The following is a 27,691-nucleotide window of genomic DNA, read 5'->3' as shown; positions in this document are numbered from 1 at the left end:
TGAGAACAAAGGTGAGGGGGTTATTTGTAAGGTGATAGAACCCCTGAGTAATTGAGAGAGGGAGAATGTAGGTTGTTAGTATGGAGTTCTGAATAAACAGCAGGCACAGACACACAAGGCTGTCTTAAGAATTACCACCCAGAAAAGTTAGGAAGAAATTACACACCTGGTTCAAACCTTTAAGATTGGAAAAAACTGAAATGCACAAAGCCCTCTTGCTCTAAAATGATCCTTTAATATTGCTTAGTTTCCAGAGATAAGAGAAGGCAAATGCACAACTTCACTAATCTTAAATGGAGTTCACTATCTGTTAGGTCAACATCTTTATAAACATTTAAGAAAAATGTAGAGTAATAATTTCAGTCCAAACTCATATCTTCCTCTTCATCCTTTTTGTCCTTTGATTCACTATCTCCTTCCTTGTCATCAAGTTTTGTCTTTGAGGATGTTGAATTGTGTTGCATTGCTTTGGCAAATCCTTCCACATCTATTGGGGGGGTGGGGTGAGAGAAATATACAAACCAGTCATTATATTTGGTCTAAATCATGTTACCTTACTCCTCAATTTTCTTTTGAATCTTTTCAAAATTATGAAAAGAACATTAAGATCAATAAAAAGAATAGAAGATCCTAGATTTCAAATTGGTTACATTAAATATAGTGAAGCTCTAGTAAACTTGCCCCATAAAACATACTAATGCAGGGTTCTCAGTTATGAGTTGTGATCATTGCAGCTTCATGGCCCCTTTAAAGTGTTTTTTTAAAATTAGTGAGCATGGTCTAACTGATTTGTCATCAAGGCCCAAAAAATCAATGGGGAGACAGGCATTAAATTTACTTAGTATGGGTTAAACAGTTCAACCAAACTCCTCTGCTCTTAGGTCTCCTACAGCTTCCAATAATCACAGGTCAAGGATAATAATTTTCAAGTGTGAAAAATCTGTTCACAGTGCCAGCTGGGGAAGGGGATGTATGAGACAAATTAAACTAGTGTCTTTAGTTTAAAAAATAGGTTGTTCTATCAATAATTAATACTTCAGCACTGGCAGTGCTAAACTTCTACTTGGAAAACTGGCACACTATGGAAACCTTACACCAGGTTCAACCTCAGTCTCAAAGGCAGTGCACCATGACACAATGTCCCTTAACCTTTTTCTTACAGATTTTACTAAACAAAGGCACATTTTTCATGAAGTTTTGGAATTCAAAGTATAGTCGTAACATTGTATTAAACAGATTTACCTTCTAGCACTGGGTGGATTTGATGTCCAAAGATAAGGCATTTCTATGATGGGGTCTCTAATTGATACCCAATTGACTTCTCACATCCAAGTTAATTCAGGGTAGGAAGGCTGAAAAAGCAACCTTCCTGCCCAGGATCTAATTCAGGTTCCAAGGACTTCAGAGTAACATTAGTCTTCAACCAGCAGGGGTCACAATGTTTCTTTTGCCAGAAAAATTTCCTCCATAGGCACTACCGGTGGCCTGTTGTGGATGGGAAGCCCCTCTTTCTCAGATACTTTATATCCATCAGGAATGGAGGAAACTGGTTGAAGGCTCCCATACATGCCCATCAACATCACCCAGGGCAATGTGGTCTGTAATCATGAACTCTCCCCACTCCCCTGTTCCTGGTGTGACCATGGTGGAAACTACACTGGAGCACTGGCAGTGGCCATCCCTCAAATGGTGCTGCAGGTAATGGAGCACTGCCAAATTCTGGCTGGCCGGCCAGCAGCTGGAGAATGGAAAGTGATGAAGCAAGTGTCCAATTAAAGCTCATCAAGCCTCTTGGAAATGGCCAGAGTTGAGTCACCAATATAACAAACCTGAAGTGACCTTCATTTGTGGAGTTTGTGAAACATATACATTAAGCACATGCTGTAATGGTATCACGTAGAAGTATATTATCTCTGCAACTTTGGACCTAATCATAAAATATGAAAGGCACTTACCTCCTTTTCCAGCTGCTTCTACAGCCTCTGCTGGCAAACCAAACTGACTCATTAATGGACCTAACTGTCCCGAAGCCAGGGCTGCACTGAACATGCTCATGGCCTAAAGAAAAACAGTTAAAATTGTACTACCTTCACACAGTATTAGCAACTACATATTTGAAACATAATCCTCTGAAGATCAGCAAAACTATGAAGTTAGTTCTAGTACTGGAAAAACACATTCTTCGATTTAACATTAAATGTCAACTTTGTTCTCAAGTACTACATAAACATGGCTATTTTTCTAAAACGACTTATCTGTAACAATGATAAAACTTCACCTCAAAAAAATTATTGCTCAACTTAGAAATCATTGCAGCTGTTTAGAGCCAATACTATATTATATCCTAGACACTTGCCTAACATGAGATACACCTTCAACATTACTGGTGATGACAGTGTTTTATTTTGGTTGCACATATTTGGGTTTATTCAACTTTCAATCTCAAATTAAAACTACACGCAGTGAACCAATGCAACTCAACCACTAGACATTGTAAATTTACTAGGGTAGTGTGCAAATTTGTAAGAAACCATACTAATACCTATAGATACACAACTAAATCTCCAGTGTGTAATGAATTATTGGGAATTAAAATCAACTTAATTAGAATAAATTCAAGATTGCTTGATGGGTGAAGCACACTCCATTTGCCTTTGAAACATATACATTTACCTTTGGCAGATGCATGCTGAGGAATATTTTGCACTTGGATCACTGGCATTAAATAATTCTTAAATAGACATTTTGAAATGGATTTAGTAAGGATGAGTGTCTAGCCTAACTAAAACATGTTTAGGGTTGCACAATTTAGATTGAAGGACAATAAAACAGAAATTCAAATCTACTTTAGCATTCAGGATAATTAACTGCAGAAAAATTTAAATCTGCATAGGTTTGAACAAGTTAAGAAAATGCACACCTGTTGAAACTGAGGAGATGTTAATGTATTCTGAATTTCTTCTGCAGGCTGAGGCAGCGACTCTCCTGTTGGAAGGTATGGTAATAATCGCTCCTGAACCTCTGAGTTTGCCAGAATAGGAGCCATGATTTCTGGTGTCAATACACTGGATAAATCCACGGCTAGAAAAATAAATGACAATTGATTGCCCTCTGCAATTCAATGTTGTGCAAGTATCTGAGTGCAAGAACAAAATTTCCAGTGCAACAGGACTTGGAAAAATGTTGAGGCACAGAGTTGAGATGCAAAAACAAGCTTGACCACTACAAACTTAAAAAGAAAGGGACAATATTTGCCACTTTTAGTTCATACTTTCCTTTCTTCAGTTCTCCACTTTACAATTTTAGCCACACAGTTTCTGAAGCACATTCTCAAGTAATGTCAACATTCATAAAAGATATCAGACAGTTACAAAAGGAAAAGAAAACACTGCACGCTAAAGAAATTCCTCTGCTCTAGGTAATCAGAATAATACAGGACTTGTCACTATCAACACCTTTTGTAAGGTATTTTTATATTTATCATAATGATGCATAATTATTCCCATGGTAATGCCAGTTCATTCAGAGGCAGCTAGGGGCTATCACCTTTCGCTTGCCAATTATCAAATACTGCCGGTTTTTGTAGTTTGCCAGTTCAAGTAACATTTAAGCAAGTCTGTTTGAAAAGTAGAGTGTATAAAACCAGTCAAAGTGCTGTTAGAAGGCAATTCAGGATTCCTTAAGAATACAATGCAAGGAAAATATAGAAAACCTTTGGAAAACCAGGTTTCAGCCTCAGCTCACATTCCACTGTGGTGATCACAGTTCAGGAAGAATTTCAAGATCCAGAAAATGAATTACTGGAATGGTTCCAAAAGGAAAATAATTTTAGTGGAGAAGTTTTAAAGCTGAGAACGCTAAGATAATCTGGTAGCAGCATTCAAAGCCATGAAAGTGTTTTCATACATGAAGTATAATGAATGGCTTCCAGTGGAAGAATCATCATCAAATGGGAATGATTTGGAGGTCAAGGCAAAGAAAAACAAAGGCTATAAAGAATTCCCTTTAGAAAATGAAGTCTTGCAATATGAAGCTGTCTAATCAGGTAATGGAAACAGATTCAGTAGTAGTTTTCAGTAGGTTACTTGATAAAATATACTTAAAAAGGGAATGAAATCTACAGGTACATGGGAATCAAAAAGATGAGGACCAGTTGGATAACGCCATCAAAAGTCCCCCTTATAATTCTCCAGTCTCTCAAACGATGATTGAGTGGCCTGGAAGTGCTATGACCATTTTAAAATTATTAATCGAATGCATACATAGTTCAAACCAATTACAAATACATGACTCAAATCCTACTTGTGACTGCCAAAAGTTTTATCTGCTACATGTTCTGAAGATCATTAAAACTAGTTTCTTACCTTGCTGTCCTGTCCCTTCTGCTGCAGCAGGAACAGTCATGCTAGCCAAGATACTCTGCAAGTCACGCAGCTGAATGGGTTGAGTTGGACTTGTTGCAGACCCAGATGCTGTAACAGATGGAGATGCAGATGCAGATGCAGAACCTGCGTTTGATGCTGCTGGTGTTGTAAGACCTGCTGCTGCCACTGCCGGCACAGTTGTGGATGCTACAGTGGGGGCTGGTACTGGTGTTGTTGCAGCAGCAACAGAAGGCACTGAAGTCATGCGAACTGCTGAAGCTGTAGAGGATGGAGTGATGGCTGCGGACTGGCTTCGGGAGCTTTATGCAAAGAAAAGCTCCATTAAAGAAAGGATTAAATTACTTATTTTGCCAAACTGAAGAGTAGCACTCAGGAGGAAGGAAAGAAAAAGGGGTACAAGCAATTACTTGGTCCAGTTTTAACCAAATACACTTTCACTGCAGTGACCACTGATTGACTGCATCACACCACAAGCTACCTTTATGTCCAAACTAGAAACAGATCATTGCCTGCTTTTTTATTATTAAATTTGCAGCATTACAGTTCAACTACTGCTAGAGAATATTATGAACACAGACTCAAGATGGTCTTTTGGCTTGCCAGACCCTGCCAGCTTAGAGGAGAATTTACCCAATCCTACTCCCTCACTTGATTCCTGTAGCCCAATAACTATTTTATTCAAGCACCTGTAAAATTTCTTTTAGATAATTTATTGCTTCTGTTTCCATCATTTCAGTTAGCAACAAATTCCAGGTCATTCTCACATGCTGCACAAAAAGGTTCTTACTTCGCAACGTTTGCTGAAATCAAAATTAGCTGAAAAAAAACAGCTAATGGGGACAGTTTTTTTCTTGTTTAACCTTATAAAAAGGTAGTCATAACTTAGAATACCTAACACTTTTGTTCTAAAAGAGATTCACCCCAGCTTTTCCAAACTAACTCTTTAACCAAAATCCCATCACTGGAATTATTAAGGTATCTTTTCTGCACCCTCTCAGAGACACTCACATTGTTCTAAAAGTGTGGTAATCAGACCTGGATACAATGGTACACCCAGCACTTAGTAGACAAACTCAGAACTACTGTCCTGGAAGAAGATAGTCTTTAGTGGCAGGACATAATACATACTTTAAGATATTGTTTCTTACCCTGAAGAACTACCAGCAGCTGTTGGGCCTCCACTGCCAAGCAAGCCAGCAAGACCAGCAGGACCTGCTAAAGCTCCCAGACTACCTGTAAAGAAAAATGATAAAGACTTGCAGTAATAGTTATTTTAATTCATTAAAAGAAAAAGGGGCTGGGTGCGCACACAAGTTCAGAATGCCACAAACTTTATTGAATTTGCATTAAAAGATAAGTTTCCTTGATGTACACAATTTTCAGGGAGGAGAAGCTTTACCTACTAAGTAAAAAGAAAGATTTAGTGTCAGTAAGAGTACGTAATCATAATGTAAATTTATGTAACAATCTTAATTTGGGAGCAAGACTGCAGTTTGCTTTTAATTGCCTTAGTTTGACTTTAATTTTCTGTGTCAATAATGGTCTGAATTCTGTGAAGCGGAGTCTTCTCAACACAGGATTGGAGAAATAGCAGGGAGCCCGGTCAGTCAAATGGAGGGGTGAGGAGAGAAAGATAAAGATAAATTTGTGCCCTTGAGGTATTTAAGAGGTCAGCATCAGATTTCCCACATAACCGAGTTTCTAGGTGGCAGTGTGCCTGCTCAGCAAGAGTTCCTGGTGTGTGTGTGTGTGTGTGTGTGGGCATTTTTTTGGTGACCCCTATTCTTTCCAACGGCAGCAGGTTCTGTGACTAGGAATCGAGTGCCTCCGAAATGTATGGGAAAGTACAAGGCCAGAATAAATTGTGTTGGCCTCAGGCATAATGGGTGTCAATAGACACATTCAGCCTAAGTGATACCTGCCAATGAGGGTTCAAGAATCCTGAGTTCATATCTGCTACCCTCAAACTTAAATGGGAGGATCTCTACAAGTAATGGACCAACATAAGGCCTCTCTGACAAATGACACTCACCCATTATATTGTATGAGGAAAAAATTATTTGTACTAGTTCACTTGTAAAATTAAAACTGTAAAAGAGTTTCAAATGAGGAAAATGGGCTTTAAGCATTTGCACACAAAACGTTAACATTTTCTTGTTGCTGAAAATATTAGCATCACTAGTTACAGTTTCATGTAAAGTAAATTTAACAGCACATTATTTCCTTTTCTAAGTACTCTGATTTCATTTGGCAATATTCATCCTCAAGGCTAACGTTATCTGACGTTGTCTAGTTATACAGCTAACTGTAAAGCTGCATGTTTTACAGCAGATGGGACTCAGGAAAAAAAAGCAAGGAATGCAGGGAAAAAAAGACTTGCACAAATCAGAAAGCTCTGGTATAAACAAAAACAAATTGCTGGAGAAACTTAGCAGGTGTAGTAGCATCTGTGGAAAGAAAACAATTAACATTGAGTCCAGCATTTTGTTTTTCTACGTTTCAGATTTCCAGCACCCACAGTTTTTGTTTAATTTTAGAGAAATCTGTTGACCACCTGGCTAAGCAAAGATTTTATAAAAGTTCTTAAGAACCAAACTGGACTATTAGGATCTTTCCCCTTTTAAGTCTCCATGCTACTTACTTGATTTTCCATGTGGCTGCACAGCCCAGCTCAGGCAAACATACACGCCAATGTCCCCTCATTACGATGCCAAAAAAGTAGAATGCCTCCTTATCTGTTGCTTTCTCTAGTTGTGAGAAACTATTAGCCCCATTGAAAACAAAATTATTTTTCCTTCCAGTAAAGATAAAAAGGAATTGTTTTGTAGATATGCTGCTTTATGTCACAAAATTTATAAAATGTAATTAATATTTACCAAGTCCACCTAAACCGGTTGCTCCCATCAGCTGCATCAGCTGGTTATGACTCATGTTACCCAAAAGACTTTGCAATCCACTTTCTCCTGGAATAAAGAGATGAATGACAAATCAGAGGAGTCTGTCTTTGGCTCCTCTTCTTATTTACTATACACACATGATTTAGACTTAGGTAAAATATCAAAATTTGGAGAAATAAGACAACTGTAGGAGGTATAGCGAGAGTGTGGGCAGATGGATGGCAAGTGCAGTTCAAATGGACGGAAATGTGAAGTAATACATTTGGGAATAACTTTTTCATGGATCACAGAAGTGAAGCTTTGATGTGGTAATGCAGTTGATCAATAGGTGGTACTGCTGTTAGGCACAGCTATCATAACAGCAAATTGATTATTTAGTTTGGATTCAGGAGGCATACAAAAGTAAGTGGCAATGCTGAAAAGCCCTTAGAAAACATCAGCTGAAGTATGGCCTACATTAAGGAAGAACTATAAAAGCACTGGAAAAGTTGCAGCTACAAACTAACTTTGGAACGCTAGACCATTCACATTTGACAAATAACTGATTTGAAGAGAGACTCAAGACCTCAGGGGTTTCTTTAACAGAGCAGAGATGTTACAGAACAGCTTGGTGAGGTTTATATCGTTTACATCGTAAAGAGTGATTAGTTTTACAATTTAGAGATGATAATAAAAAGGATAAAAATTTTAAATGCCCAAAATTGAACAGTGGCAGCTCGGAGGAAAACAATAAAGTTTTCCACAATCTAAACAATCAAATTAATGCTGAATTAGTTTTGCTTGGAAATAATAAATTAAAAAATGGTGTGGAGAATTGGCAAAAGAATAGGATTAGACATGGTAATCATATTTTCAACACATACGCATGAACCACCAAAAGAATGAAAAAGCACAGAAACAATTACTCAAGCAAGTAAACAATTTGATTCTGTGCAAGCACAAGCAAACCTTTAGTTTGTTTTGCACATTACTGCACAAGGCTTGCTGAAAAACTGGAGGTTTTTTTTAAAAAAAGAAGTCCCAAGTTTGGCAAAACCGCTCAAAAGAAAAATTATAACGAGTACCACGTAAATTCAATTTAAAACCACATGAGCAGCACAACACTGCTCTTAATGAATTTTTTTTAAAAAGAAAAACAAAATGATTGCAAGTAGGCTATAACTCCATACCTCTAACAACATTTTGCACATTAATCACAATTCATATTAAATAAAAATATGCAATGAATAGCAAGAAACAAAACACATTAGTAGGTAATATATCTTCAACAAAAAAATGAAAGCAAACAAACATTCTGGATTCCTTAGTGATCTAGATTCTCAGACAAGTAATTGAGCCAAATAAACCTAGAGGTTTTGTGATAAGTCAGCTGATCTCAACCAATGCTGGAATGGATACTCAAATTCACTTGGGTCAGTGTTCATGGGTCAGAAAAGGAAGTCTCTGGTCCTGGTCGGCAAACTTAACACCTTGATGCTTGCTGATCGAAGACACAGATAGATCAGCAGCAACCATGCCCAAACTATGAATAGCTTGCTAGTCTCTGCTACCAAGGAGCACAGTTAAATGACTGCCACAATGCAAAGGTACTGAACATAATCTGTAGAACAAATCCCTGGAAGGAAGACCTTCAAGTGAGTTGGCAGTGATTACTCTAGGTCATTACAAACTAGAATAAAAATACCTGTAGATGTTATTTTTTGCTTCTGATGAATAGATTTCTACAAACTGATTACATTGAGGGAGAAGGTGAGACTATGGGATTGAGGTACATAATAAACAATGATCTAGTGTGGCAGAGAAAAGGGTGAGGGTTGATAAGCTTATCCCTGCCTTGCTGTTTGTGTTAATATTATGGTTACATTAAGTTCAAATTCTAACAAACTAATGAGATACCTCCAAGTGCAGCTAGCTCATGACCCCCACTGCTGCTACCACCACCCAAAGCACCAGGCATTGGTGGATTGTTTAGATATTCATTCACTTTTCGGCAGAACTCCTCATCTTTATCAGATTTGGGCTCCTGCAGATTTAAACACAACAGATAGAGATCACAAACTAGTCTAAAAATCAATCAACCACGGGTCCAAGCTGTCTGGAGATCTGCAAAAGGAGAAGACAAAGATTTACAAAAGTATGAATTTCAATTAAACATTCACCAAAAACAAAAATACACAAAGATACAACATTGTAAATGCTGCACATTAATTATCATCTTGGTTTGCTCAGCTATAACCAACACCTCATTTTAATTTATTCTAGGTTTTCTCATTAAAATAAAGGGAGATTAAATCATTCATATTTCATTCTCAATGTCAGTACTGTTCTTTCCTGGAGAGATAGCAGGGACCATCAAGCTGCAGCTCACAGGCTACGTGCAGTCTAAACCTCTAATCTAATCCTGGAACACTAGACTATTCAATCCTAGTTATCCCTTCAAATCAATGGCTTTTCCTGTTTAAAACTAAAGTAGCGATGGAAATCTCAGCTCTACATTCAATGCCTGATGTGCCAAGTATTTCTAGAATTTCCTGTTTTTAAAATTTCAGATATCCAACATCAGCAGTATTTTGCTTTTACGTATTCATTGTACATGGATTTAAAGTTTACAGGTGACCTGACATTCCATGGTAACTATATTACCAAGACAAATAGGACACACTTTCTGCAAGTGTCTGAGCAAAATAAAATACCTCTATTTTCACAAGACTCAAGAGTCATAGACCATATGGCCTGTCAAGCCTGCTCTGCTATTCAAGAGTCATGGTCATTCTTGTGCACACCTCATTCTCTCAAATCCAAGACAGCTGTCTACCATATTCAACACTGGAGCAACCATAACCCTCTGGAGAAGAGAATTTTAAAGATTTCACATCTGAACTGAGCAATTTCTCCTCTTTTCACTCCTACCTTGAGATTATGAACCTACGTACTTGACCAGAAGAAACAAACAAACAAACAAACAAACATTCTCAATATCTATCGTAAGAATGGGATTCAGAATCTTGTACATTGCAATGAAATTTCTCATTTTAGAAGAATGAAAGGCACATACTCAATTTACTCATCAATTGAAGTTAATTGACCAAAAGGTCAATGCCCTAATCCCAGGTACCAAATTAAGTGAACAGTGCTGCTTCTAATGTAAATATATTATTTCTGAAATGTGGAGGCCAAAACTGTAAACAGGATTGCAGCTATGCTCTCAAATAACCCTATACAATTGAAGCAAGACTCAATTATGCTTGTAATTCTCAGGCAATAATAAAAAAACCAAACTAAATTAGTCAGTCTTTGGTGCAGCTGTAACTATAATGCCTAGGTATTAAGATAAAAATTGTTTAACTTGGCAGGATCCTCCACGATCAGAAATTTAGGGTCAGTGAACTGATACAAATAATCCAACAGTCTAAACAACCAAACTATGTTCTCAGTTACATGATCACTTAGGGAAATATCTATACATTGGTTTGAAAATCAGAAAGTATCTGGAGAAAGTCAAATGACTGAAATGAGAAAAAAAAAGTCAATAGGGAACAACTAGCTTTCTTCACTTGCAGTTGCACAAATACCTTAATTATAAAAAATTGAGCACAGTAAAACTTTTTTTGAAAAAGCTGCAGCTTTTAACTCTTACCTGCATCCAAAAGAAAAGACGTTTGGACCCTGACTTAAACTTCAGCACAAACACACGTCCAGTAGTACATTGGGTCACTCGCTTAAATTCACAGTCATCAGGAAAAATGATCAGGTCCTGTCGAAATACCACATTAACTCAAATGTCAAGTAAAAACACTTCTGCAGATTCTTTACTTTTACCTCTACATTTTATATTATGTTTCTAAAATATTTTACAGAGAGCATTTTGCCAATAAATGTTAAGCCATTTTAAACTCAAAAATCAAAATCATATCAGACTTTAAGTCCACCAAATCTCAATTTTGCATTTATAAACAACTTACAATTACATCACACATAGAATCCCTATGGTGCAAAAGTGACCCATTCAACCCTCCGAACAGCATCCCAAACAGATCCCCCCCACCCACCCCCCAAAAACCCTTCTTCCCTGTAACATTTCCAATGACTAACCCACTTAATCTCTCCATTCCTGAGCACTGCGGGCAAATTAGCACTGTCAATCCACCTAACCTGCACATCTTTGGACTGTGGGAGGAAACCAGAACACTTGATGGAAACCCACGCAGACATAGGAAGAACATGCAAACTTCATACAGACAGACAGTCAGCCAGGAATCGAACACTGGTCCCTGGCATTGAGAGGGAGACAAAAGAAAAACTGCAGATGCTAGAATCCCAAGTAGACAGGCAGGAAGCTGGAAGAATACAGCAAGCCAGGTAGCATGAGGTGGAGAAGTCGATGTTTCAGGTGTAACCCTTCTTCAGTCCTGAAGGGTTACACCCAAAACGTAAACTTTTCCACCTCCTGTCTACCTGGCACTGTGATGCACTGTGCCACCCTACATCTTTACCTACCAAATAACCTCACTAAAGGTGCAAACAGACCAAAATGTATACCAAAATAAAGACAATATTATATGGGGTTACCAGAACCTGTCAAAAGAATGGATTGCTAGAGGGCTATTCTATTTTTTACCTTTTGTATGTTGTTTCCTTTAGGTTCACATTCTACCTCAACCACAAAAATAGTGGCTGTCTTCCATGGCAAGCAGAATCCTTGCCCCTTTAAGAGCATTTACCTGTCCTGTATGCTGCCAGAATTAGTTTAACAGCACTCTCCATTACATTTCTGTAATTTTAACTGATAACAGTTTTGACCAGTTTGCTATCCCTAGTCTAATCTGCGAGTTAGTCTTACAAGATCTAGAATCTTAGCAAATGTAATGATCAGGAATGTACAGTTTTAATACTTCTTTCCTAGTTATTTGCCATCATTCAAAGGCACTGAATACATTTGGTTACACTTTCACAAACAATGGTGGATTTCACCACCTCAAATGGATTTTGTTTTGCGCTTTACATTGCAATTAACAGTCTCAGATGATTTAAATGTATCATTTTCTATCCTCACCTAAATAGAATCAAAACTAATGTTCAAATAAATGTAAGCTAAGGTCAGACAGACCTTAGGTCAGACAGGAGGGGCATGTTGGGATGGTCACCACTGGATGCCAATCAGAAATGCTGAAGACTTTGTAGTAACTAACTGCTAACACAATGGCATATATTTAAGAAAATACAACATGGCTCACAGCAAAGATAAAGTTCAGTGAAGGATTTTAGCAAGGTCATAAGCAAACTATGGTTAACCAAGGAAGGGTGGGTCAAACTGAAAGAAAAAATACAATGCAGTAAACATTTGTGGTAAAACAGAGAATTCAGAAAGTTTTAAAAACTGATAGATGACCAGAAATAGGGAGGAAATAAGCTGTGCAAGCTTGCAAGTAATATCAAGACAGACAGTAAGAACATCTCTATGTATATGAAAAGCCAACAAAGAAGTCAAAGTGAACATAGGCCGTTTCGAGAAGGTTGGGAACTAATGGGGAACCAGGAAATGGCAGAAGGAGTTGAGTAAATACTTTGACACCTTCACAGTAGAATATATTAATGACATTCCAAAACGTCTAACGATTCATGGTTTGGGTGGAATGGGGAAGAGAGAAAGAGGAGGAGGAGAAAAAAAATACAATAACTATCAGTAAGCAAAAGTGTTCAGAAAAATAATGGGACTGAAGGCTGATAAACCCCCTGGACCTACTGAGATGCATCTGAGTATTTCAAAAGAAAGTACCTCCAAGAATAATGAATGTACTGGTCATAATTTCCAAGGAACTCTTAAGATTCTGTATAAAGAAGTACCAGGTAATTGGTAACTGGCAAATGTAACATGCTGATTTAAAAAGGGAAGGAGCCAAAAAGATTAAAATTTTATTGAGAACATGTTAGAGTCTATTCCAAAGAATCTGACAGCAGAAGATTCAGAATGGCATAATATGATCAGAATTAGCATGGCCTCAAAAAGGCAAAAATCATGCCCAAATTTACCAGAATATTCTAGAGTGGTCTTAAGCAGGGAAACAATAGACGCAATTTATTTGGATTTTCAGAAGGTATTTGATAAGGTACCACACATTTGGCTACTTGAAAGATGCAAGTCCATGATGTGGGAGGTAAAATATTAGAATGAAAAGAGAAGGATGGCTAACTAATAGAAGACAGTGTTGCAATGAGTGATACTGGGGGTTTGGTTAGAAGATCAGAGTCATGCAGCACTAAACAGTCCTTTTGGCCCAACACGTCAATGCTGACCAGGTTTCCTAAACTGAACTAGTCCCATTGCCCGCATTTGGCCCACATCCCTCTAAACCTTTCCTATTCATGAGCGTGTCTAAAATGATTTCTTTTAATGTTAATTGTACCCATCTCTACCACTTCCTCTAGCATATTGTTCCATATACTCACCAACTTGTGTGAAAAGGCTGCCCCTTAGGTTCTTTCTTAAATTTTTTTAACTCAAACCTTCTTCCAGTCTCAGTAACCTGCTTGTAAATCCTTTAGCAACCAGAATTATATCCAGTACTCCAACTGATCTCACTGCACTCTAAAACAACCTTTTAGTCCACTACACCAATTTTGGTGTCATCTGCAAACTTATTAACCAGGCCTATTTTTATATAAACAATTTGGAGGAGAACAAATGAACAAGTGGACCCAACACCAATCTTTGCAGCACACCATTATTCACAGGCATTCAGTTCAACAATCCTCCATCACCCTCGGTCTTCTACCATCAAACTAATTTTGTATCCAACCAGCTGGACTTCCGTGGATCCCATGTGATCTAACCTTACTAACCAGTCTACCATGTGAAACCGAAGGCCTTGCTAAAGTCCACATGGACATCTACTATTCTGCCATCATCTACTTGGTTACCTGTTCAAAAACTTCAAACTTTGCAACACAATTTCTCATGCTCAAAGCCACATTGACCAACCCCAGTCAGCTCTTGCTTTTCCAAATGTAAGTAGATCCTGTCTCTCAAATTATTCCAACAACTTACCCAACACGGACATTAGGCTCACTAGTCCATAGTTTCCATCACATTTCCTCACAGCCTCTCAAATAACAGCACAACATTAGTCACCCTCCAGTCTTCTGGCATCTCACCCATGTGATGGTACAAATATCACAGCTCAGGTCCCTGCAATTTCTTTCCTGTCTTCTGACAATGCCCTGCTATACACTTGTTCAGGTTCCAGGGATATATCTACCTTTATAGGTTTGAAGACTTCCAGCACCTCCTCTTCGGTAATGTGAACTCTATTCAAGACTTCAATATTTTTTTCCCAGAGTTCCCTCAGTTCTATAACTTTCTCCATGGGAAATGCTAACAAGAAACATTTGTTTAGGATCTCACCCATACACAACCTTATTGATCTTTAAAGTGCCCGATTCTCTCCCTGGTTACTCTTTCGCTCTTCACATACTTGTACAATCTTTTTAGATTCTCCTTTACCTTACTTGCAAAAGTGCTCGCATATCCTCTTTTTGCCCTCCTGATCTCCCTCTTAAGGGTACTCCTATGCTACATATACTCAAGGGAGTCACTTGATCCCAGCTGACTATACCAGACATGCCTCCTCTTTTTACTTGTCCAGAGCCTCTATCTCCAGTTACCCAGTGTTTCCCTACCCCTATCAACCTTGCCCTTCACACGAATAGGAACATGCTGGCCCTAAACTCTCGTTACAGACGAACCTCGATTATCCAAACATCCGAAGGAGATCTTGAGGTCCCGATAGAAGCATTACACCAAAGATGTGTTGCCAACACCGATCACGTCTTTTGTTTACAGTGATTAAATAGGCAGAGTCTCCAAATGACTGACCTGCCCTCTCTCTCCAAACTTTCCCTGGAGATCTACAGAGGGGTGTCCCTTAAAACCCCTTCGCCAGATAATCTCGCCAACATTGTCCTGTACAGGGTAAAGATGGAACCCGCCAAAGCATTGCAGTAAACGGTTGAGTGTGTGGCTGTGTACGCTTGCGCGCCTATTTGGAAACTTACTCCACAAAGGCAGCAGCAGCAGCCGTCTTGCTGGTGCCCAGTCTGGCTGCCCCGAAGTGGGAGCGGGTGTGGATTGGAGGTGGGGGGCAGTGTTGGGGTTGGAGGGCAGCAGGGTGCAGTGTTGGACAGGGCTGGGGTGCAGGCAGGGGGCAGCGTTGGACATGGTTGGGGAGCAGGCAGGGGGGGTGGTTTTGGGGGTCGGGCGGGGGCACTGTTGGACAGGGTTGGGGGTCAGCATTGGACGGGGGCAAAGTTGGATGGGGTGGATAGGGGCTCGTGTGCGGTATGTTGCTACCTCATCTCCTGAATGGGGAGCGAACTTAAAAAACTCCAAGCCCCACAGGAAAGGCATTTAATCAATTAACCGAATAATCGATTATCACTCTCCCATCTCATTCGGATAATCAAGGTTCCTCTGTAATTACCTCTGAGAATATGTATGAGTATAAGCAGGCAGGGAAAGAGTTAAGTTCTGGGTTTTGTGAAACAAGAGGTTCAGCTGAGCATGACTCCGATCAGAAATAAACTAACAGTTAACAATGGGGTGCTGGAGACAAGGGTAATAGGTTAACAATGTGGAAAAGCATTCATTACGTACAGCCATTTAACGAGATGAGGTAACATTCGGTATGTGAGGTCAACTTAACAAGGTGAAAAGTATTCATTGTGTGAAGCCAGTTATTCATTGCGTAACAGCAGATGGCTTAATCTTTACTATTGATGCTCACTGATTGGAAAACATCACCCAAATCAATATGTACGTTGCCTTATCTGGATGCTCTTCCCTGTAAAATGACTGTAGAAGTAATTGAGAAACTGCTGTTCCAAAGACAGTGAACCCATTTCCCTGTGCACATGAGTGATCATTCTCTCCTCCTCCAGGACCCGGAATAAAGATGGAGGTAAAACGTTTTGCTTTGACTGAGGGGTGGAAAACAGGACATCTTTTGAAAACCTTCCACTTGCCAGACATCCCTTCACCTGCAAAACAGTCACCCCCAATCAACTTTGGAAGGTTCCTGAAAATACCATCAAAACAGGCCTTACTTCAATTTATAACTGACTTGTGAACCAGATCTATCCTTTTTCACAATTCCATTATTTTGTAAATAGTTAAGGTCACTGGTCCCAAATTGTTCCCCTATAAGGACCTCAATCACTTGCCCTGCTTTATTTTCTCAAGAGGAGGTCAAGCTTTGTCTCATTGATTGAGAAAATTTTCCTGAACACACTTAAATTCCTCCCCATCCAAGTCCAGGGTTAGCTCACTGCATTACAAACCAGTTGTCCAACTAGAGTGATGTCAATGAGAAAGCTGGTAGCCTTACACATCTAAGGAGATGCAGGAAAGTGGTTGACCATGGCGGGGGCCACTTGTTCAGAAGAATTAAGGACATCTGTTCTTATTATCAATGGATCGGTGTAAATAAGGTGATAAAACGTGTTCACTTGTGAAATAAGTGGCAGTACTTCCTTCTGACCTTGGGGGGCCTCAGCTCCCTCATCATGAACTGTTCTGCAAGGTGAATGCCTCATTACCCGCACAAGCTAGGAAAATATGAAGGCTGAAGCTGACATAGTAATAAAGTTGGAAGACATTCATGTGTGAGTGAGAGAAGGGCGAGGGCGGAAGCTGGTGGAAAGATTAACTCTGCGGTCTGATCTGAGTGAACACTAGCTGATCATGGATTGAATGCTTGTATGTTGTTCCTTGGAGCTTGAGATCCAGGAATGTTATGAATTTAATTTGTATTCTGGGAATCTTAAGCTGATTTTAGGAAAAAAAAAAGCCATTTTGTAGGACAATGATACTGGGCATGTTAGCTGAGAGAGGTTACCTCATGACCTCTCCCACATAGTTCAGACTAGTCTCTTGTTATGATGTACTAGCAAAAGCAATTGACCAGTTGGCCTGGCTTGATCAAAATCTCCCACTTTGATGTGAATGTAGTTTAATCAGTCAAGCGTACTCAGACACGTGAATGAGTTTCTCTTCCTCTGCAAACTTTTCCTTTTTTATTGCTTATCTGATTAAGTACATGTGGTGATTTTGTAATTTTTGATACCAATTTCTATATAAAGACAGCTTATTTGCAGCAATAAAGGAGAGTAGCCTAACAAAACGATTAGGGGTAAGAGCTGGCACCGCTACTCTGTTAATGATTTCAGAACCTTAGCTCAAGCCTGGCTTGTAGGAATTTATGTTACAGTGTAATATTGGTTCCATCAGTAAGTAAAAGTAATAATTTAAATTAAACTGCCTGTAAAGAGTTCTATATTTCAGACTGCCGAAGAATACAATCTTCGGGACGAACCAAGAGAGGCTTAGAGGTAGAGTCCATTAGGGATTCTGAGCCATCTCGAATACGTACTGTAACACCAACAGCACGGATTCAACACCCATACTGCCTAAGGTTACCATGACGGATTCGGCTTCTCAACCACTCTCTTCACAAGAATGGTAACCTTCAGCTTAAATCACCACCTGTCATCTTTCCATTCTTGAAGGGCTTTTACCTGAAACATCGATTTTCCTGCTCCTCAGATGCTGCCTGACCTGCTGTGCTTTTCCAGCACCACTCTAGACTCTGGTTTCCACCATCTGCAGTCCTCACTTTTGCTTACCTGTCATCTTTCTCTAATCAGAGGGCAGCCCTATAGCCTGATACAACTATGACCACTTTATTCAATTTTATTAAGAAAGTCCCTCCATTCCTGGTAGTGTAGATCTGTATTCATTGAAAGTCAGTAGAGGTGATTTTTATTGAAACATAGAACATTCCTAGGTGATTTGACAGGATAGACGTGGAAAGGTTGTTTCACCACCCAGGATCGTCTAGGTCCAGAGGTCATAAACTCAGGGATCGCACATTTAAGACAGATAAGGAGGAATTTCTTTTCAGGGGGCAGGAAATCTGTGGAACTTTTAATCGCACAGGGCTGTTGAGGCTGGATCATTAAAAATCTATTTTAGCTTTGAATGTAATTAATCAGTAAGGGGATCAAGGACAATAGGAAAAAAAGGCAGGAAAGCAAAGTGTCTTTAGATCACTTCCAGAAAGGGTGGAGGTCGCAAAGTCCTTGAACATTTTAAAGGCAAACTCTTGTCAAGCAAGGTTATAAGGGTAGGCAGGAATGACAATCTGAGTTTATGACCAGATCAGCCACGATCTTTTGGATGGTAGAGCAGGCCCAAGGGACTGAATGACCTCCTCTTGCTTCTAACTCACGTTCATTTGCTAGGAACCAAAGAAAAACATTAAATGTTCAAAATTCACAGCATATCAGGTAACAAATTTCAACAAGAAAAATGAATTAAAATTTGAGCTCCTTCAACTTTAAACTGCACAGTGACTAAAACCAAATTTGGTCTCCCTCAGGTAGCATCTATGACAAGAATGTCTAATAGTTAATTAATCCAGTCACCAATACCTTCTGGCCTCCATATGATGCACTTAAGCCTAGTCAACTAAACTTCTCAATAAACTTATGAGCAACTGAACAGGTGTCAAATGTAAAACTGTGAATACCCTGTCCTGTGATTGTTGTATACCTGGCAAAATTGGCAACTTTCCATTAATAGTAAAACCAAGGACATTTGCCATAAGCAAACCCTTAACAATCAAGCAGCATGCATTACAAATTGTTCCAGTTTTTTTTAAAAATGGCCACACACACATAGTAACTTAAAGGGGCAACCAGTGCCCAGGAACTTTGGTTAGAAACCACATCCCAACATAAACTACTACACCACCCCCTGCAAAATCCCATTCTCACCTAAACAACACCCCTTCTTGTTCCAATTCATACACCCCCACTGCTCTATCCTCAGTTAGCTATAAAACTAATACTTCAAGGAGAAAGTGAGGACTGCAGATGCTGGAGATCAGAGCTGAAAATGTGTTGCTGGAAAAGCGCAGCAGGTCAGGCAGCATCCAAGGAACAGGAGAATCAACGTTTCGGGCATAAGCCCTTCTTCAGAAATGCCCAAATGCTTATGCCCGAAACGTCGATTCTCCTGTTCCTTGGATGCTGCCTGACCTGCTGCGCTTTTCCAGCAACACATTTTCAGCATAAAACTAATATTACCTAACCCAAAGCCCCTTCTACAGCCAAGTCACACAATCACCATCTCAAAGAACAAAGAAAATTTGCAGCCAAGGAACAGGTCCTTCGGCCCTCCAAGACTGAGCCGATCCAAATCTACTGTCTAAACCCGTTGCCCAATTTCTAAGCACCTATATCCCTCTGCTCCCCACCTACTCATGCATCTGTCCAGACGCATCTTAAATGATGCTACTATGCCTGCCCCTACCACCTTCCAGAAGCCCACCACCCTCTGTGTGAAATACTTTCCACCTCCCTCCTCGAGAGCGTGACTTCTCGTTATTGGATCCTTCACCCTGGGAAAAAGCTCGTCTCTATCCAGCCTGTCCATACCCTTCATGATTTTGTAAACCTCAATCAGGTCACCCCCCCCCTCAATCTCCTTTTTCCTCATGAAAACAAACCTAACCTACTCAACCTCTCTTCATAGCTAGCACCTTCCATACCAGACAACATCCTCGTAAACCTTCTCTGCACCCTCTCCAAAGCATCCACATTCTTTGGGTAATGTGGTGACCAGAACTGTACACAGCATTCTAAATGCAGCAGAATTGTAACATGACTTGCCAGCTCTTATACTCAATACCCCATCCAATGTAGGCAAGCATACAATATGCCTTCTTGACCACTCTATCCACGTGCAGTAACCTTCAGGGTACAATGGACCTGCGCTCCCAGATCTCTCTGCCCATCAACTTTTCCCAAGGCTCTCTGTTCATTATATAATTCGCTCTAGAATTAGTCTCACCTCAATGCATCACCTCACATTTGTCTGGATTGAAATCCATCTGCCACTTTTCCACCCAACTCTCCAGTCCAACTATATCCTCCTGTATTCTTTGACAGTCCCTTATGCTTTCTGCTACTCCACAAATCTTCGTGTCATCTGCAAACTTGCTGATCATACTAACAGTGCCCTCTTCCAAAACATGTATATCTCACACCATCACACAATGGCCAACACAACCACAACTCTAATTTCACAACATGCTCCAAACTCTCACACCAAACACCACACCAAAAATATCCACCAGCTCCTTAACATACTTACTCCAAAAAAATTTTACCACCCAAAAGCTTCCCCCGCACTCATCCTCAGCAACCTCATTCTATACCTACAAAAAACAAATAGCCACACTTCTGTAAAATAGTTATTCTCATAGCCCACCCCCCTTCCCCCAGTATTCGAACACCCCCAACCTTCCTCATACAGCACTCCCCCCCCCCTCCACTTCCCACAAACCCTATTTCCCCCCCCACAGCTTCCCACAAACCATATTTCCCCCCCCCAACCTTCCTCATACAGCACTCCCCTTCCCCTTCCCCTCCCCCACTTCCCACAAACCCTATGGTTCCATGCTGTACATCTCTATGACTCTAGCGCCCCCCCCTTCCCCTCTGCTTCCCACAAACCCTATTTCCCCAACCAATCCCCTAAAACTTCATCCAACAGCACTCCCCCCCCAGTCACCGTCCCTTCTTCCCTCCCCCCCCAGTCCCCTCCCCCCCCAAGTCACTATCCCCTCCCCCTCCGCCCTCAGTCACCATCCCCTCTCTCCCCCCCCCCCCACCCCCTCAGTCCCCTTCCCCCCCCAGTCCCCTTTCCCCCCAGTCACCGTCCCCTCCTCCCCTCCCCCCCTCAGTCACTATACCCCACCACACTCCCCTCCGCTTTTCCAGAACCCCTTCCCTCCACCATCCCGGGAGTTGATGGGGTTGGGGGGGGGGGGGGGTGTGCGGCCTTGTTTCCTTACATCCTCCACGGTGCCGGCGGTGCGGTCCTTCCAGCAGAAGTGAATCAGGGAGTCATCGGTCTGCTGGATATAAACCTGCCCCTTGCGCTTGTCCGGAGTCACTGTCGAGCCTTTCAGCGACATCTTGCCGGCTCGGAACTCCACCAGGTATTTACTGGAAGAGCCTCTGCTCCCGGCTACCAGGCTGGGGAACAACGCTCCTGAGGCCGACATGACACAAAATTACACCAACCGCCTTCTCTCTACCTTTAATTTAATGTCAACCGACGACCGCCGCAACCTAACCTGAAATCCCTCTCCTCTAACCCAATTGGTCCCCCCCGCACCCGCCTGGCAGAGTCTGGCCTTTGAATGGCTAATCCGGCCGTCAATCATTACGACACAAGACTTCCTTTGTCTGGTTTGGTTGCGGCGCAGCTGAGCGGAAGTGCTGTGTCATTGGGCGCTGTTTGCTGCCTCCTATAGCTACAGAGCGGTACTGCACGTCCCTAACAGATCAACCAAAGCCCCAGCTCCAATGTACTGCACATGGCCTGGATTCTCATTAGCCATCAGATCAGCTGCTTCAGTCTCAACAAACATATAGTACCATCTGTCTGTACATGTGACAGTAAGAAATCAAATCAAATCAACAACAGCTACATAAAGCCTTAAGACACAGGAACCAGACAAATAAACATCACAAAAACTAGCCCATGCCAATGTTTATATTCCACATCAGCTCTACACAGCACATTTACATTGCATTAAGGTTACAGTGGAGGACAATACAACTGAGGTATTCAAAAGAGTATTGGATAATTTCTTGATCTGAAAGAGTTTGCAGATCAGCAGAGTAAAGTCTGGGAATTGGAGCTAGGAGCTGATCCTCCAGCAAAATAGTATACAAATAATGGACGTGGAATTGCCCTCTTTAATGCAGTGGAGGAGGCGGTGTTGGAATGGGGTGGACAAAGTTAAAAATCACACAACACCAGGTTATAGTCCAACGGGTTTATTTGGAAGCACTAGCTTTTCAGAGCGCTGCTCCTTCATCAGGTAGTTATGCAGTGGGACCAATCATCACAACACCACACTTGCTTTGTCAGGTTTGGTTGAGGCACAGTTGAGCGGAAATGCTGTGTCATTGGGTGTTGTTTACTGCCTCCTAAAGCTCCAGAGCAGTATTCAGACACAGAATTTATCGCAAAAGTTTACAGTGTCATACAACTGAAATGATATAATGAACAAACCTAGATTGTTCTTAAGTTTTTCATCTTTTAGAATGGGTTGTAGGTTTTGGTTCATTAATATCTAAATCCCAGAACTTCCTGAGATAACATGGAATATAAAACATTACAGCACAGTACAAGTCCTTCAGCCCTCAATTTTGCACTGACCTATTAAACCAATCTGAAGCTCATCTAACCTACGCTATTCCATTATCATCTAGGAGAAAGTGAGGACTGCAGATGCTAGAGATCAGAGCTTAAAAATATGTTGCTGGAAAAGCACAGCAGGTCAGGCAGCATCAAAGGAACAGGAGAATTGACATTTCGGGCATAAGCTCATTCCTGAAGAAGGGCTTATGCCCGAAATGTCGATTCTCCTGTTCCTTCGATGCTGCCTGACCTGCTGCGCTTTTCCAGTATTCCATTATCATACATATATTTATCCTCTGACCATTTAAATGCCCGAGACTCACCCTTACTACTGTCTGAGTAGATAACCTACCTCCCATTATCTATAAACCCTCAATTTAAAACTATGTCCCCTCATGCTAGCCATTACCATCCGAAGAAAAAGGCTCTCATTGTCCACCCTATCTAATCCTCTGATCATCTTGTATGTCTCTATTAAGTCACCTCTCAACCTTCTCTCTAACGAAAACAGCCTCAAGTCCCTCAGCCTTTCCTCATAAGACCTTCCCTCCATACCAGGCAACATCCTGAAAATCACCTCTTCACCCTGTCCAACGCTTCCACCTCCTTCCTGTAACTTAAGGATTTGTAATAAAAAAGGTGACATCTCAGCTCAGACAATGCATTAAAGATGTGAGGTTAGAGTCTGGCTGTATCCCAATCTTGAGTCAGACTGGTTCTATTTCCAAAGTGGAATTTTCAAAATATTACATGGATTGACTACCTGCACTGACTACCTGCAGATTGTGCATTTTTGAGCAAAAAAGAATGTATCTGCAAATACAAATTCAACCCATATGTGTGTGTGTATATACGAGAGAGAGAGAGTGAGTGTGTATGTGCGAGTGTGAATTATATTTGCAGATACATTCTATTTTGCTCAAAAAATGCACAATCTGCAGGCAGTCAATGCAATATTTTGTAATATTTTGTAAATTCCACTTTGGAAATAGAACCAGTCTGACTTGAGGTTGGGATACAGACAGATTCTAACCTCACACCTTTAATGCATTGTCTGAGCTGAGATGTCAACTTTTTTAAATAAAACCCTAAGTTATCTCAAGAATGTGACATAAAATAAGTTTTGGAATTTACATATTAATGAACCGAAATCTGCAATCCATCCTAAAAGTTGAAAGACTTAACAAAAATCTAGGTTTGTTCAATATATCATTTCAGTTGCATGACACTGTAATCTTTGGCAAATCCTTTATTTGCATCCTTTCTGACCATAGCCACTTGCATTTTGACTTGTATTGACGTAGGCAACTGATGGTGTAATTGATCATTCTGTGTTTGTAGCAAACTCTTTAACATCATCATGCTCTAAAAATAGTCATGAGACTCCACCTGCATTCAAAGTGCAAAAAAGGTATGATGCTAAGATTTCTCCTATCTTCAGTTCATGATATTTAGTGTATTTAATCAATAAGATATTCTAGCCAATCTGATAAATAAAAAGTTTGGTTCAGCGGACTGATATGAGAAACTATAGATCGCAAATATGTATAACACTATATAGCTAATAGTCTGAGGTCATCTACTTTGAATCTGAAGAAAACAAATCAAATAATTTTTTACCAGCGAGAGACTGGGAGTGAGAAAGCGGCAAAGTCCCACGTACACAAATCACAAACTGTGATCATAAAAAGCCAAGAGACTCTCACCCCTTATCTAAGATTGACATTTAAAAGTGAGAAAATAAGTCTTCTGTGATTTATACAGAGCTATGATTTGTGTTCAGGAAGGAAGGCATTGGAAGGGGTACAAGCAAAGAATCACCATCTAAAAGGGTTAAATTATCAGGACAGATTTCATAATCATGCATTTTTTTATAATTTTGAGGAATAATCTTAATGAGCTGGTTAAAATGATGGAGAATATTTTGTCGTTGGATGGAGAATGGAAATCAAGAGGACTTAAGATTAAAACTAGTTCATTTAAGAGTGAAATTAAGAAGTGCATTTTCACACAAAGGTAGTGGAACTCTTGAACTCTGTTCTCTATAAGATGTCACATTTTCAATCTGTGACTAATGTTTCTGTTCAGCAAGGATGTCAAACTATATTAAATCAATGTGAAAAGGTATGAAAGATTTTGAAAAGACTGAATACAGTGTTTTCTCTTGTGGGGAAGAACATAACTAGAAACCATCAAACAAGTTGGTCTCTAAGAAATTCAACGGAAAATTCAGAAACAGCATTTTCATCAAAAGAGTAATAAGAATGTGAGACTTGTTCCTGCAAGGAATAGTTGAAGGGAATTGTTTAGATGAAAAAAAGAACATAAAGAGTTTCAAGTGAAGCATAAATACTGGCATGGCTTTTCTGGGCCAAATGCTTGTTTCTATGCCATATATCTTCAGAATAAAATAAGGGGACCAGCATTCCACACAGTACTTCAGATGTGGTCTCACCAGGACTTCATATAGTTGTAGAACGCTTATTCTGTCCCCTGAAATAAGGGCCAACAATCCACTAAATTTCCTGATTATTAGAAAATATTAATGGCTAGAGGAAAATCTATTTTTGAAATATTATGTACATGGATGCAATGGTCTGAATGACATTTTTAAAAAATCATTCTTGAGATGTAAGCATTACCGATATTGCTCATGCCTATTTGTCCTTGAGTGGAGATTGCATACTGATCCATTTCAGATAGATGTGAAGCATAGTGATGTGTGTCTCAAGTCACTCAGACTGGATATGGATGATGGATTTCCTCCCCTGAAGGACATTAGTAAATCAGTTGGGCTTTTAAGATAATCAGATAGCTCTGTGATCATTATTAATGGGACTAGCATTTTATTCCAGATACAGTAATGAATTGAATTTAAATTCCTCCAGATGCTGTGGTGAGTTATGAACTCGTGCTCCAGAGTTTTAGACTTAAATAGTTATTACCACAATGTTAATATCCCCTTATGTGTTGAATTTTACAGACAGCACACAAATGTAGAGATTGTAACAAGGTCAACCAGCTGGACCTCATAGAATATGAGCTCCCTGACTGGGCTGTTAAACTGTTCCATAGTGAGCCCTAGCTGAGATTCAGTGTCAGGAATACTGACACTCTGGTGCCTAACTCTGTATGAGGCAATACCATACCTCAATATTTGAACACTGTTCAAATGTAAATAGAGGGTGACTTGGTAATGGGATACCAGCCTCTGTGAAGTTATTTCAACAACAAAGGTAAATAGGGGGAAAGGGTCGGAGTGGGTTACTCTTCGGAGGGTCGCTGTGGACTTGTTGGGCCAAATGGCCTGTTTCCACATTGTAGGGAAGCTAATCAAAGTGTAATTAAGCTAATACCTGTAAAAATATCTAAAAGTGTAGAATGGGAAGAATGGGGAAGTGATGGCATAGAGGTGTTGTTGCTGGACTAGTAATCCAGAGACAGAGACATGCTTTCAGGTTTGTATCTCATCATGGTGAGTGTGGAATTTGAATTCAATTTAAATATCTGAGATTAAAAGTCTATTGTGACCACGAAACATTGCAGATTGCTATAAGCATGTATCTGGTACTGTAATATTCTTTACAGAACAAAAGTTTTACCTGGTCTGCCACTCCACGTGAGCACGGGCCCATGGCAATGTGGTATCAACTGCTGAAATGCCTCAAATAAAGGAATAAAACCAAACAGACCTGCTGCATCAAATAATGGATCTTAAACATCAACAGCAATTCAGCCCTGTGGACCATGCAGGGTCCTTATTATCTGAGACTAGTTAACAGATGAATCAGCAACAGTTGCATGTCATCATTAAGGAAACATGCTTTTACACAATGTCCCAGGCAATGCTATCACTATCCCTGGATTCAGTCCTTTCGCATTGGGAGGACAGACCCAGCAGAGGTGGTAGAACAGTGTGACACAGTTGGAAGTAGTTTGCCCTGGAATTCATACATTGACAAGTCTGCAGATGACACAAAGATAGGTGGCAGATAGTGTTGAGGAGGTGGGAGGCTGCAGGACAACTTGACAGGCTAGCAGAGTGGGCAAAGAAGTGGCAAATGGAATGCAGTGTGGGAAAATGTCAGGTTATGCACTTTGATAGGAATAGAAATGTAGACTATTTTCTAAGTTGGAAATGGCCTCAGAAATCTGAAGCAGAAAGGGACTTAGGAGTGCCAGTTCAGGATTCTCTTAAAGTTAACATGCAAGTTCAGTTGGCAGTTAAAATAATAAATGCAATGTTAGCATTCAGTTTGAGAAGACTGGAACACAAAAGCAGAGATGTAGTGCTCAGAATGTATAAGGCTCTGGTCGGTCTGCATTTGCAATATTGTGAACAGTTTTGATCCTTGTATTTAAGGAAGGATGTGCTGGCCTTGGATAAGGTCCAAAGGAGGTTAAGAATGATCCTGGGGATGAAAGATATGTCATATGAGGAGTGGTGAGGACTCTGGGTCTGTGCTCAACGGAACTTAGAAGGTTGAGGAGGAATTCCATTTAAACTTATAAAATATTGAGAGGCCTGGATAGAATGGACATGAATGTTTCCATTAGTAGGAGAGACTAGGACCCAAGGGCACTACCTCACAGTGAAAGGACAACCTTTTAGAACCGAGATGAGGAGAATTTTCTTCAGCCAAGGGGCAGTGAATCTGTGAAACACATTGCTACAAAAGCTGCAGAGGCCAAATCATTGAGCGTAATTAAGTCAGAGGAAGACAATGGAGTTGTGATACCTATCAGCCAAGATTGAATGGCAGAACAGACTAATTGAGCCAAATGATCTAATTCTTATGGTTTTATGAACTCCACACCAAACGTCTCATGGGACTAGGTCAAACATGGGCAAGGAAACGTCCTGTCCATTACTATGCTTTTCCTCAGCTGATGAATCAGTACTCCCCATGTTGGACATCATTGGATAAAGCATTGAGGATGTCAAAAGTGCAGAATGTTCTTTGGGTGGGGAACTTCAATGGTTCAATCTTAAAGGACATTGCTGCTATACTGGATCTGCAGCAGGTGGTGAGGGAATCAATAAGGGGAAAAACATACTAAATCTTGTCCTTATCAATCTGTCTGCCACAGATGAATCTGTCCATGACAGTGTTTATAAGAGTGACCATCTACCA

At 40.3% G+C, this 27,691-nt stretch overlaps 1 protein-coding gene across 1 annotated transcript; it reads right to left on the bottom strand.

Annotated features, from left to right (window-relative positions):
* Positions 1-215: 215 nt before the first annotated feature.
* On the bottom strand, positions 216-21,488 carry adrm1 (ADRM1 26S proteasome ubiquitin receptor). The gene is made up of 9 exons (XM_072556416.1): positions 21,196-21,488; positions 10,920-11,036; positions 9,179-9,305; positions 7,262-7,348; positions 5,534-5,618; positions 4,365-4,684; positions 2,921-3,081; positions 1,956-2,058; positions 216-487 (listed from the first exon to the last, which is right to left on the bottom strand). Exons 1-9 carry the CDS (start codon positions 21,406-21,408, stop codon positions 360-362), a joined length of 1,341 nt encoding a protein of 446 aa, XP_072412517.1. The 5' UTR covers positions 21,409-21,488; the 3' UTR covers positions 216-359.
* Between the last annotated feature and the right edge of the window lie 6,203 nt (positions 21,489-27,691).

Source organism: Chiloscyllium punctatum, chromosome 37, assembly GCF_047496795.1.
Source record: "Chiloscyllium punctatum isolate Juve2018m chromosome 37, sChiPun1.3, whole genome shotgun sequence".
Classification (NCBI taxonomy): Eukaryota; Metazoa; Chordata; class Chondrichthyes; order Orectolobiformes; family Hemiscylliidae; genus Chiloscyllium; species Chiloscyllium punctatum.
The sequence above is the reverse complement of the archived record's forward strand: the minus strand, read 5'-3'. Positions and strand labels throughout refer to the sequence as shown.

What these genes read in the sequence shown, in the direction of transcription:
- adrm1 (XM_072556416.1), bottom strand. Translation starts at nt 21,408, where the DNA reads ATGTCGGCCTCAGGAGCGTTGTTCCCCAGCCTGGTAGCCGGGAGCAGA. An exon ending in AACCGGTTTAGGTGGACTTG is followed by an intron (nt 5,619 to 7,261) that starts GTAAATATTAAT and finishes TTTTCTTTACAG; the next exon opens with GTAGTCTGGGAGCTTTAGCA. An exon ending in AGAAGCAGCTGGAAAAGGAG is followed by an intron (nt 488 to 1,955) that starts GTAAGTGCCTTT and finishes CCCCCCCAATAG; the next exon opens with ATGTGGAAGGATTTGCCAAA.